This window comes from Chelon labrosus (assembly GCF_963514085.1).
Source record: "Chelon labrosus genome assembly, chromosome: 12".
NCBI classification, from domain to species: domain Eukaryota; kingdom Metazoa; phylum Chordata; class Actinopteri; order Mugiliformes; family Mugilidae; genus Chelon; species Chelon labrosus.
This window is the reverse complement of record NC_140345.1, coordinates 5274312-5288078: the sequence shown is the minus strand read 5'-3', so window position 1 is coordinate 5288078 and position 13767 is coordinate 5274312. Positions and strand designations below refer to the sequence as shown.

Here is a 13767-nt window from a genome sequence, read left to right as displayed (position 1 = left end):
GTCTTAGCCCGGCTTCTTCTTTCTAATCTCAAACTACAATATTTTGAAATAACAGTGAAACACACACTACAGGTTATCATTCAGATTAGCATTCAAGATCAGGGAGCATTGAATGCACCACCTCATGTAAGCTTTTATATAGCGATTTTCTACCCAGTGGTACTCAAAGCACTTCACAGTCACAGTGACACATCTACCCATTCACTCACTACAGCACACGCCACTGGGAGGAACTGCGGATTTAGTGTCTTGCTCAAGGATACTTCAGCATGTGGCATGTTCTAGGGATCGAACCGCTAACCCTCCGGTTCAGGGAAAACCCTCTCTACCTACTGAGCTGCAGCCGCTCAACAACATGCTATTAATTGCTCCATGTACTTGTGGACTATTTCTTTTCTCAGTGGTTATTGGAGAAGTATTGGCGTACATCATCCAGATTTTAAATCCTAAATGTCAAACATGTTTGATATCAGTTGAGGCGAGCGACCCTGATGAGTTTGCTAGCAGGCTGGGACATATAAGGGAAGGCCTGTAAACCCTTAAACCAGATCATCTGGGGCGAATCTCAGTACTGAACAAGGTACAGACCGGAGAAATTGGGGGATAAGTCGGACGCAAACTCCTGGAGTCTGAGCCTTGCATTTGTCACTTGATGGTGGACATACAGTAAGTAAAGAAAACACCAAAGTAACTAAAATTCTAAAATACGGATCTCTGTGTAAATTCAGGGCAGAGATATTTTAGCCTGGACAAAAGTGGTTACATTGTCTTTTCACTTTTCCTGAAATCACAATACATGCACATAAATAATCACAGCCACCACCCCTCTATCTCTGTTTCAAATGCATTTATGGCCACCTGGCATCAAATATCTGGTAGCACAAACTGCATAGCTTCACTTATCCCACACATTCTCTTTCATCACACTAGACTTCTACATAATCACTATGCAGATATACTCAACACGGTCTGCACAATATATCAGCTCCATCTACATCCCCCCACCTACACTGGCTAACCATATATCTCCCATTTCAGCTACACTTCATTTTCTCGTTTTTTTTTTCGTTGCTTCTCAGCTCATCTTATGTAAGAGCGAGTCAGTGTGATGGGGGATGGGGTGTCAGAAGAGGCAATGTACCCTTCAACTGGCAGGAGACTATATCCATGTTTCTCCCTAAAGGATGGCTGAAAAGTGATCCTCTCCATGCACATTCTGATGAATATCAGCTCTGTCTGGACCTCTGAGGCTCAGATTTATTCGAGTGGCTCCCCATACACAGTAACTGACTGTACTGTGAAAAAAAAAAAAAAATCTTGTGGCATGGCATAAAATTTAGCTCCAGTACAACCTAAGCTGTTACAGAGGGATGCACGGCCACAGCCAGCAGGGAGGTGATGGGAGAGAAATGAAAATAGCAGACAGACACAAAAGGCTGTGATTGGCTGCTTAAGCTCAAATACAGCGAAGGTCTTCTACAATCAGACTTGAGCGGCATGAGAGCTGAACTTGATTTGTGGGTGACGAATTCAGAGAAAAACTGCAGCTTTGATCATTCTGAACAGCCAAATCACGTCAGAATTGAAACGCTATCGAGGATCTGCTGCAGGAATCACGCAAAATAAAGGCAAAGAACCATGTGAAATACCCTCAAAGCAAACAATGAACAACTTTTCCATTTGGACAAGCTACAGATGTCAAAGAAACAATGGGCAAAATAACAGAAACAGAATTGCTCCAAGCAGATAAAAACTGCACCAAAGTGCTTGTACAAAAAAATACATTCAGATCACATTATGTTCGACAGCCAGTTCAAAGCACACAGTCTCAGCAGTATGGTGCAGGTGCATTTGGCCTGGCAACTGACATTTGGGTAATACTGTGGCCAGAAGCAAACAGTACAACTGCAGCATGCTTAGAAATGAGGTCAAATTAGGAGGAAACATTACCAGGAGGTGTTGTGGAGCCTGGCGTCAGTGATGACTGAGCAAACTACCGGTTTTCTGTTCTTTTAAAAGCACAGGGCTTTGTATCACAGCACTCTCTCTACTCTCTGGGTAGGACAAAATCACCACTGAGCATCATAATCACTATAGTTTAAAGGACATGTTTGATGTGGTTCCAGTATCAAGTGAAATGTATTAATGTAAGAAATGTTCATCCGAAGAAAAATCAAGCCTGCTGGCCAGAACTTATGGACTGTGCTAAATCTGATTCATCACTGTTGATATAATGGGAAACGTAATTACACCCTAGATTGTGTTCAGAGGAAATGTTTTCACAATTAAAGGCAATACTATACCTCTTACCGCCCACAGGTTATAGGAAGGAGATCAATATGCACCAGAGACAAGAAAATGACTTTAGGACGTTGGTTAAATGTTAAATGAAGTTAGGCATCTTGTGCTTCTTGTCACTGCCACCATCTTTCTTGAACCACAACCAACTCATGTTAAGCCTTGCCAATATACAGTATAAACCTGCTTATGATAACTCTTATATTCAATCATCATACCAGCTAAGTCACCTGTAATGGACCTACTACTGTTACTAGCACTTTGGTGCCCCTGTGCTCTTGTAGATCCCTATAACAGTAACTTTATGAGCAGTCTGTGTACCCATTTAGCATTTCTACAGTTAGCATTTTGAGTGTCAACTCTATCAACTCTTTTTTTATGCATTATGATTCTCTTATGTAACATCATGGTTAGGTTCCACGTGTATGCTTCAGTCAGATGTATGTATGTATGTATGTATTTATGACGAATGCATATATCATCTGCTGCCCTCTTCTCATCCTCTCCTCTCTACCCGGCAGGCCTCATGCAGATGGGTCCCTCCATATGAGCTGGGTTCTGCTCAAGGTTTCTTCCTTTTAAAAGGGAGTGATTCTTGCCACCGTCGCTTTAGTGCTTGCTCTGGGGTTTTCAGGCACTGGGTCTGTGAAGCGTCTTGAGACGATTTGTATTGTTATTGACACTATATAAATAAAATTGAGAAATTGAACTTGAATTGAATAAGGCGATTCACTTGTCGCCCATTGCTTTGTTGGATGCTTGTGGACATTACAGGCTCTGGTTGCCTAGGTAACCTTCTTGCAAATGTCATATCATAAAAATATTGCTACTGTATGCGTGGATGGAGCTAACTTTTGAAGCTGGCAGTGCTCTCTATTTAAAAAGAAAACATCGCCAACAATGCAGCGGTTCCATCTGGGTTGACCTGACGCCGTCAGCATGGTGAAGTCCAGCATGGAGGAAAAAGTCGTGGAGGGTGCTTCCCTGGCGCATCGTTTCCCATTAATTGCTTAGACTATGGCGGCCCGTCATAGTGTCGTAAAAAAATCGGATATAGTTTTACATGTCTCAATTAAACTACATGATGCCGTGGCGGACTTGTGGTGAAAGTCAAACTTATCTTTTTTGTTGTGTCTGAGTGGGTTGAGATGACATCAGTGCTTACCACATCAAGCGTCTTATCATATTTTTCGTCATATTATCATCATATGCATCCAGACTGTGTTCTGACAGATAACAAAACAGCTTGTGCTGAAAACTGGGGAGGACTAGTTTCAATCCAATCAGAAAACAGATCAGGATTTGATAAGTGAATGGATAATGAACTGGACTGATAAGCACATTGACATTGACATTGCTATTGATGAAATCTAATCAATTCCCATTACATTTTACTGTTCAATATCAACATTTTGTGGCTTGTCCGGCATACTAATGAACAGTTTGTATATGAAAACAGTTTTCATATTCAGGGGAGCAAACTATCAGTTCTGCATACATGTTTGCGGACTATAATTCACAGCATGACAACATGTGCACATAATGAGGGACTTATCTCTGAGTCAAATTGGCCAACAGCGAACACTCTGCACGCTCTGGAATAACACGTGTTTGTTTAATCTACGAAAGATAGAGCACGAACATGCCTTAGCAGGTGGGCAGCAAGAGCACAAATCCCAGTAATCCTCGACACCAACAGATCACTGATACCTCTGCTGTGCCGCTCCTCCCACTTCAGTGTAGTCAAGTTTGAAATTTCAAACAGGCATGGGCAAGAAATGACTTGGGCGAGCCTGAAGAAAATGCATCTTCGCTGATAAACAGGCCCCGCCGTGCAGTAAAATGAAATTACAGCCCACAGGGTTGAATATGTATTCAAAACTTCAATATATCTGATTCATATAAGGCCTCAACATCAAGACTTTATCGTAATATAAACATATCAATTATAGAAAAAAAAGAAATCATTTAAATTCAGCCGTATCACTGCAGAGAATATCTGGGGAGTTGGAAAATTTCTGGAGGTGTTGTAAGAATGAGAAAACGAGAGAAATACAGGTGAGAGAGTAGACTTTCATATTCTTTCTGCATATAAGGTGATGATTGAGTTTAAAGACACTGGTCCACATTAGGTATGTTATGAATATCAATTCTGTCTGCATGAGCTTCTCGAGCAGGCGAGCAGAGGTCATATCATTCGGTCCGAGAGCCAATTTTGTTCCTCTGTTAATGTATGTGGCAGACACCGGAGGACAACTGAGTACCCGCAGATGCTTAATGATGTGACTTAATAATGTTGAGGCAGAAAGTGACGAACATAAACACAGAAAAGAAATGAGGAAACCGTCATCTCGGACAGAAATGCACAGTTTATTCCTCAGCGCGGCGTGTGTGATAGTTATATTGTCTGTGAGTGAGCTCTCCCTCCTGTGTTATGACCCAAAATAAAACCATATTTGGAGACAGAAGTGGGTCACCCAAATTAGAAGGAAAACAACTTGGACTGGTGCAAACACCATACTCCCCCCAAACAAACTCACACACACACACACACAAAAAAAACATCTAAAATTATCATATTCTTAAGAACCCGTTCCACATGTCCATGAATAAAGACTTAAGTTTATGCTGTGAAAAAAAAGCCAAGGCGGAACTGTGCCGCTGTAATTTAGTGTTCAGCTCTGCTGTTCCACACTAGGAATGTTAGACTCGTGGCCCTTGCATGTTGGCGTGTTCCCAAACAGTTCACACATTTTAAAAGCTAGCGGATTGAAGAACCCTGACTGGTTGCTGATGTGAATGTTATTGACCCAGAATAAAAATAAGCAGGTAACAAGATAAGAAAAGCATTTATTTCCTCCCAGGGAGAACCACGGGCGCGTTTCAATTCTCAGGAAATGTACACCTTGATATCAGTAGCTGTCTATAGTTTTGCCGAAAGCGAATTATTTTTAGAATGGGTGCTTTGACCTTTATTTGTTAGCTCGACACGATTGTGCAGAGTAAAATGAGAATCGTAATGTGGCTGCTAGCAGTGATCGTAATGTCTGACTCCTAATTCTTACTTGCTGAACAGGATGTCTCTCTATCTGGCTTCTTCTTGCGTGCATTCTGTCTTTCTTCTCTTCCTCTGATTCTCCTCCCATCTGTCTTTCTTTTTTTCTTTTTGCCTCTGTGCATCTTGTGTGGACAGGAACAGTCAGCTACACTCACACAGTGGAGAGGATAGTTGTGAGATGAGACTTTTTTTAAAGAAAAAAATGTAATGTATTCCTCTTATTTCAAACCCTGACGTGGTTATTTTCACCAAGACAACATGTACATTTTGCACCGAGTAACAAACTAACTTTTGCCGCATTTGTATACACTTTGAGCTGTAGTCAGTCTCAAGCTGTATATGTGTATAAATAAAAGATGGGGATGTGCACCCACCTGTCTGTCATGTACAGAGGGACTGACAGCTGTCTGTCATGGCCTGCTGCAGGCTCCTCTGCTTCTTAACAACAGGAAAACTGCCCTGGACTCTCGCTGGCCAAACAACCACCAGGCTGCACTGTCACAATATCCTCACAAAGTTTGTTACAAATCCAGACAATATTTTTAAGTTTTAAAGTGCTTTACATTTTACATTACAGACGGACAGTGGGCAAGTCTGGAAAGCAAAGTAATGAGATGTAAACGCAACGAATCACAATCTCAACAAGAGACCGGGTTTGTAACAGCACGTCTGCCAAATGAGCTGCATCTTTACAGCCAGATCTTAGAGGCAAAATCCCGCCCGGCAACACTGACTTTTCTGTGGACGATCCGGTCTTAAAGGGCAACTGCGAGACCAAGTTGTCAAAAGCAGGCAGTTTATGTCCGTTAAACTTTTGGCTTGGCTTTCAACATAACACGAGTTATCAAAAAGACTTTTATTACTGAGCTCCAAGTATGTGTTAATACGGGTTATTTCTCTTCCTGTGCATTTGATGACAGAATCAAAGTCAATGGATGGGGTTTGATTTTTGTATCAAAAACAGAAAACACAGTCATAGTAGAAATAGTGTCTAGATGATTTGTTGGATGTCTGAACATATTTTGTTTGTGTAATAAAACTTTCAACCCCCTTATTCTCTGTGCAGTCTTATACGATATTAGCTGTGCAGTGTCATACTGATTATATATAGTAGCATTAGTGAATACCATACTGAAGAGGATATATTTGTTTTCTTTGAAGGACTCTGTTTCTTGGCACCTCTTTGAACACAACACCTTTCAGTCTTTCATACTCCCTCTCCCTTTCCCTCACCCTCTACTGCATTCTCAAACTGATCACTGTCACTGATCAGCATACGAACACACCTCTCGTGTCTTCCTCACCTCCCGTGCTCAGCCTCGCTGCCTTTCTTCGTCTCCTCTCTCCCTCTCGCTGATGAGCATATGAACACGCGTCTTTCTTCTCCGCCAGCTGCTGCCTCCCTCTCTCCCTGCTGTTTCAGCTCAGCCCACGGGCAATTTTCACACAAGGCTGATTGAATTCATTCCCTTTCCCTTCGCTTTTTTCCCCCCCTTCACTGTTCTGTGTTTTCTCGCTGAGGGAAGGGGATGAGGCAACAAGGTCTCATAACCACACACATTTCCATGCTTATAAATGGGCACTGACAAATGAAACGCACACCGCACACAGATGATTGCAAGCAGGCATGCACTGCTCAAGCAGGCAGGCGGTGGAAAAATGGAGGTCGAGTTAACATACAAATACGGAGGTGCATCAGATATGCCCAAGCACCTGGAAAGACATGCATGCTAATAAATATGTACTATATGTATGGAGACAAACTGACTTAAACAGGGCGAGCATACTCATGGGAGGAAAATATAAAGTATTTTTTGGTAATGTTAAATTGATAGATTGTGTACTTTTACATGTCCTCGAAATGTGATAGGCAAAAAAATAAAAAAACTTCGGCAATGCAAAAACAACCAATGGGAGCTACTGATACAGTTGATTGACATTTGACAAATACAACATTCACTGCAAATTCACCATGCTGATGGAGAGCCGAGTGCACCCATATTAGAAGGTGTCGCCAAGCAAATTTAGCCCGGTGCATACACTATCCTCTGCTTGTTTCACTCTAAAACATTTGGAGGGACATACAAGAGGGTTACCTAGACAACCAGACCCTTGAATGTCCACTAGTAACCAACTGAGAGCTACAAAGCGATAGACAATGACCGAATCGCTTCATATCTGGACCTTTCTTTACAATTTACAATATAGTGCACAACATTTAGAGTGCACTGTTTTATTTAAGTGCCCAAATTGTACAAAATTAATTAAAAAAAACACACACACACACAAAAAACATGGCTGTGCACAACATTCGGTTTTACTTCAAAATGGCCACAAAATCACTGCTATTAGCAAGTGTCAGAAATGTCATATTATTGCTCACTACTAAGTAATCTGTTCAGTGGGAGCAGTCAGTGAGTCACAACAGATTTAAAAAGGTGACTAAACTAAATATACTCAACAGAAATCAGTAATGACAACAAATGTTGCACCCCTAACTACAAGAAGAACAGACGTACAGGTAGATACACACACGCATCCAACACTCGCCATTTCTGTCAGAGCCATTTGGCTTGGTCGGGAGTGTGTGATGGTGAATGATGAAAGAGCAGGGTGGTAAAGGCCAAACCCGTTTGAACAAGACATTTAATGTGGGGGCTGCTTCCATAAAGACTTAAATGCGAGCCTTCTGGGGCTCCAAGAAAACACACATATAAACAGCACAGCCCAAACGGTCAAAACAACAGGAGGTTATTAATGGTCAGGTGCTGCTCCAGTTCTGCTCCAAGCACTTCTCCAGCAAACTGTGTTCCGCAAGGAGCCATAATCATCACCCGCTCGCCGGCAATCACTTACAGCAGCACCAGCTGCCCAATGTCCCCTGGTCAAACTGGATCCACAATCTCGTAATAGTCTCCTGGACTGTATTTCAGCAGTGACACACCTTCAATCTGTTGGTTTTATCATTCGAATGGAAGAGCAGACTCCTAGGAAAAGTCCCTAATGGAGGACCAAGGGATCTGGTAACTATAAATCTCACTGTCAGGGACCCTTCACAGGAAGCACACGGCCCAGCCATGTGATGGATATCTGTGCCGGGGTAAAGGGTATTGATACGTTCGTCAGGAAACTGAGACGGTGTGCTCCGTCTTGCAAGAGATGTGCACTGTTAACAGTACAAAGGAACATGGGGAAAGGACTGTAATTGCTTTAACTTAAAACTTAGGATGGATAGTGACACCAAACACAAAGACTGAGGTCAGAAAAGAGAACAATTAAATGTTATAAAGAGGTAGTAGTGAGGTGTCTCTTTTATAGATTGTCTTCACCCAAACTATTTAGCGCTCATGTCCTTGTGTGACACGGCGAGACAGAAGCTTCAGTGGGAATATACTCTTTTCTTTCACCCTGCGCTCACATTAGAAAATTGTCATTATCAGAGCCATAAATAGACATTTCCATGGACCAGTGAATAAAGTGGAAGAATATTTTCTGCATGGCATTAATGGCAAGCAAATGTGAAATAATGGATTCAACAATATATTCTGCTCCAGTAATGTATTCATATTTCACTCATCTAGCAGTGGTGGACAATTTTATGCTGCTCTCCCCTCAGCTCTCTTGGCCTGCAAATCAATGTCCATTAAAGCGACTGAGTGTTCATATGTCACTGGATCCTCTTTCCATTAATTCTGCTTCTGCACAGATCTCACTAACTGGCGTCCAGAACGGTACAACTGCACTGTATGGTATGTGTGCACGCTCCAGAAGGCTGCTACGGGCAGATGCTCGTTATAGTGACACGCTGACCTCTGGTGACTTCACAATACACTGATAATGAACTGGACCATTTGTGCTGTGTGTGGTTGTCACAGGCAATTTTGAAACCTTTATTTATCCTGTCATGGTTTATGGAGCATTCATACTCATTTTCTGGCAAGGACAAGATTCACACTCATAAAGTTTCATGGCTTCACACCTGGACGCTGTCCATCGTGACAGCAGGACTTTACACTTAGCCTCTGAGCAGCTTCACTGGAGTGACTGTGGCTTCTTCAAGGACACAAATTCATCATATTCGGTCCTAAATTTACAAGAAGTGTTGTTCAACCAGTCTCAAAGCTTCCACACTCACTACACTCCTGTATCTAACACATATGTAGCTATAGAAACAGAAAATAAGACACTATGGTTTACTAAACAGCCAACAAAGATAAAGGAAGGACCCACCAACCATAAATAGCTAGCTTAACCAGTGTAGGAATTCCTTAAATGTGTACAGATACTTTGTCGATAAAGCCAACTCTGACTATTATGTTAGCCTCTTTGACTGAAAGTGAAGGGTTCACTATCACTGAACTGAACCCTGTCTTACTAAAATGCTGGCAGAGATAACACTAGCAGTGAGCAAATCAGCCAAAACACAAAACCTGTAAATGAGGCACATTGGGAGCTACCAGGAGGCACAATTCTCCTCCTTTAGCAGATGATAACTGACTCCCCACACCTCCAGCCTCTATAACAAGTTACCATGTTCCAGCCAGGTCAGTCAGTCAAATCAACAGACATAAAATTCATCTTAAGCCTTCATCAAACTACAATGTGTCTTGAAGTAAGTTTCCACCAAATGCTACTTACATGCTCCTCAGCTGGCACTTCTTTACCCCCTCAGATATATACACATCTACACTGATCAGGCATAACATTATGACCACCTTCCTAATATTGTCTAGGTCTCCCTTGTGCCTCCAAAACAGTTGTGACTCATCAGAGAATGGACATGGGCCTTCTGAGGGTGTCCTGTTGTGTCTGGCAGCAGAATGTTGTTAGTGGGGGACTTTGGGTCCTATGGGTTGAGGGGAGGGGCCTCTGTGGATCATCCCACAGATACATGATCAGTTTGGGATCCAGTGAATTTGGAGGCCAGGTCAACACCTTGTGCTGTTCTTCATGTTTTTTGAGTTGTTCCTAAAGCGTTTTTGTGTGTGTGTCTGTGTCAGGCTGCATCCTGCTGGGGATGGCTGCTGTCATCAAGGAGTGTCATTGCTATGGGGTGGGGGTGCCTGGTCTGGTCTAGGGGGGTGGTACATGCCTAAGTAACATCTACATGAATGCCAGGTCCAAAAGTTTCCCAGCAGAACACTGTATTGTCAAAGATGGTCAAAGTTATTTACTTCTCCTGACAGTGGTCATAATGTTATGCCTGATCGGTGTATACAGTTTAATAAAAAGTGACTTAATTTATTTGGTTTCCGTACATTCACAGTTAACAGTAAAACAACAACGTACATATTGTTGTAAAGATGAACAAAGCTGAAAGCGATATGGGCAGCGCTGTTGAACATGTGGGTCTGTGTTTGTCATCTTATCTTATATTTTTGGCAGATCTGTTGCTCTACGATGGGCAGAGCATTGTCTGATTGGTTTTTTAATGAACCATTTTAATTTTACACCCAAATAACAAACGTGATTTCAGTGGGGTTGAAGAAATACTGTCCATGTAAACGGATAAACTGAGCCAGCCTATTTTCAGAAGAGTTGGTTTGGCTGGTTACAACAGGCCTTGACGTGTGTTGATATAAAATACATGTTTACCGTATATTTGCAAACCTTTTAGACCAACAGCATTGTTTTGGTTCAAACAACCCACAACATGAAAATACTTAAACGGTATGAGATCATTTTATGTGGGCACAGTGGTGACACATTAAAGCACACCAACACACTGCTGTCACACTCACGGGCAGCATGTTCATCATTCAAACTGCAGGGCTGGTTGGAGATAAAGGAAGCAGCAGACTAGAGGCCTAACAGACATCTATTAATCTTACCTCCTCTCCTGTCAGGTAGTACGCCGACAGCAACCCGCCGACATAACGGATGTTCACCTCAAAGAGTGATGCCTCGCCGTTCTGTTGAACCAAGAGAGAGAGATCAAATTGTCAAATTTCAGCCAAGGCCTCAGTCAGGGGTAAAGCAGCACAGCGGCATTTATGAAAAAAAATGAACAAACTGTAGACACCGTTGGTTATTTTTCTGGCTCCCCTCATCGTTTTTATTTAATTTATAACTCTAAGATATCTGGTGGATTAATTGCCCTTGGGTAAACTATAGTCCAGATGTCTACATAAATATTTCATATCACGCACCGTAAAACCGTAAAGTGTCTGAGAAGCATGATTATGTAAACAATATTTATCACTTCCAGCTGTGACAATTTGCATTGCAAGTTGAATAAATTTTATAGATGTGTCAGGTCGCGTAATACATCTACAGGTCTCCTGGAAGAGGCCTAACACGTAGAAAGTAAACAGTCTATTTGTGTTAGCTGTTTTAGCTGACTCGGGCCAGTTAATTTCAAAAAGTTAATCAGGTTTATGTAGAATACCTTTAAGGACAAGAAAATCTAAACTTCTGTTCACAATAGAGATGAGAGGGGGGAAATGGTGAACACACATTTCTGAGATGAACAGGAGAAGCAAACACGAAGATTAAATTAACAAGAAAAGGTGCTAATGATAAATTACACCTTTGATTAGGCCTGTGGAGAAAACAAACAACAACAGAAAACCTGATTCCTAACGCTGACGGTGTTTTTCTTATTAATTACTGCTATATGATGAAACCTACAGTGCTCTCAGGATTGCTCAGGATTATCTTAGGTGGAGGATTTGGTTCGCTAGTTACTAAGACAGCAGGATGGTGTGCGGTATGTGGGACCACTGCAAAATTAATCGCAGTGCCCATGTTCATTGAATGTCACCCAGTGCAGTTTACAATATCCTTTATAGATAACAGCAGACATCAGAGACTGAAAAGGGAGTACTTTTTAGTAGAATGAATTCATTGTTCGTTATTTTATATTATATTTGTTTATATTAAGTGAATATTATGTACATAAAGGTGCATAGTGCCTTACCAAGTCCTTCTGCTGCACAAAACTGCTCAACTTTATGTAGCGCAGCAACCACAGTCTTGATTGTCTTGCACTGTCACGGATGCAAGGTATTGCATTTCATTAGACAGAAATGATCAGTAACTGCTAGCTGTCGTGCTAACTGCATATCAATACCTTTATCCCCCACAGATCTGTTGTACTTTTAGCTTGAAATCGAGAGCCAGCTAGGTGGAGGGGATGTGATAGCATGTCTCCACCAAGCAACAACCTCCAGCTCTGATGCTGAAAAAAACAAGTTTACGGCCCAGTGCAAAAATTATAGCTAATCTCCCCAATAATGACAACTGGGTGATTTTTTTTATATATCTCATATTGTAAATTAAATCAAGGTTTAAAAGTAGACATTATTAAGTGTATGGCTGCTGTGAACAATAGGTCCCTGTTTCCACAGGCTGCTAGCTGCCTGCCTATGGGTCAGCAACCCCAGTCACAAAAATGTTTCTTATTCTACAATTTTATATAAGGAGAGATTGAGTATGTTGGAATTATTTATTGGATCACCATAACAACAGAATATGTGCCATATTGAAACTGATAGATCAACCTTATTATCCATCATTAGGAGATAGTGTTCTTCAACAATATAATACGTGGATGAAAACAAGCCAATCAAAGCGTCAGTACTGGCACTCTTGTGCCATTATAGCTAATTTAATAACTCCAGTACCCTTTGTTTGGTTATTGTTAGTGTGAGTGATGGAAAGAAAAGTTTGAGTGATGTACAGAACAAAGTTTCCGGCAGTGGTTCAGTATCTTGCCTAGGGCTATTCAGGGACGCGTAGTCTGGTGTTTGATGGACACATTTGTCACTGTGGGAATAGGACCGGTGACCTTCTGCTTATGAGGAAGTCTCTCCACTCCCTCTCTTTGTAAACTTGTTGTAATGGAAATTCCCCTCTCCAAAGAAATCAACTACCAGACACGGCCCTGCCTCTTAAAGTCAAGCCAGAAGTCAAAGCCACGTAATCATGTTCCCCCGGTGTTTTCTCTGAGAGCCTCTCTCAACTGCAGGGCGGTATCGATTAACAGAGAGTGCGCATACTAGTTCACGTCGATTTTTATTCAAGCATCTCTGCTGTATTATTTTGAAAATTCTGTCACTCCTCTTATTTTTTGTCATTTCGTTTAAAAGGAACACCGTTGTGTGTGGCTGCGGAAAAGTTACAGATAATGGGACAGATACCTAACACTTTAATCAAATAGTGATTGGGACCTTTATTCACCTTAAGTGCTGGGAGAACCCGACCATAACGAAAGAAATTTGCTTATTTCTTGCCTGAGGGCAATTGAAAAAAGTAACAATTGGAAATAATTGGCAAATAAATAGTATTTCTACTTAAGGGAGGAACGTAGAGCAGGAGACTGGTGAGTATAAGTAGACTCTGTTACTGGCCAAGTGAAATTAGTGCTTTGGAATATAGTTTGATCCATAGTCGATAAGGTTTGATCCATA

The 13767-nt window shown here is 41.6% G+C and overlaps 1 protein-coding gene across 1 annotated transcript in view; it reads right to left on the bottom strand.

The window, feature by feature from the left end:
- LOC311497240 (mannosyl-oligosaccharide 1,2-alpha-mannosidase IA) overlaps positions 1 to 13767 on the bottom strand; it is a 184369-nt gene that overhangs the window by 46434 nt on the left and 124168 nt on the right. Inside the window, exon 4 of the mRNA XM_084557456.1 lies at positions 11188 to 11268. Coding sequence (XP_084413582.1) covers positions 11188 to 11268 — 81 coding nt within the window. The remainder of the gene's footprint in view (positions 1 to 11187; positions 11269 to 13767) is intronic.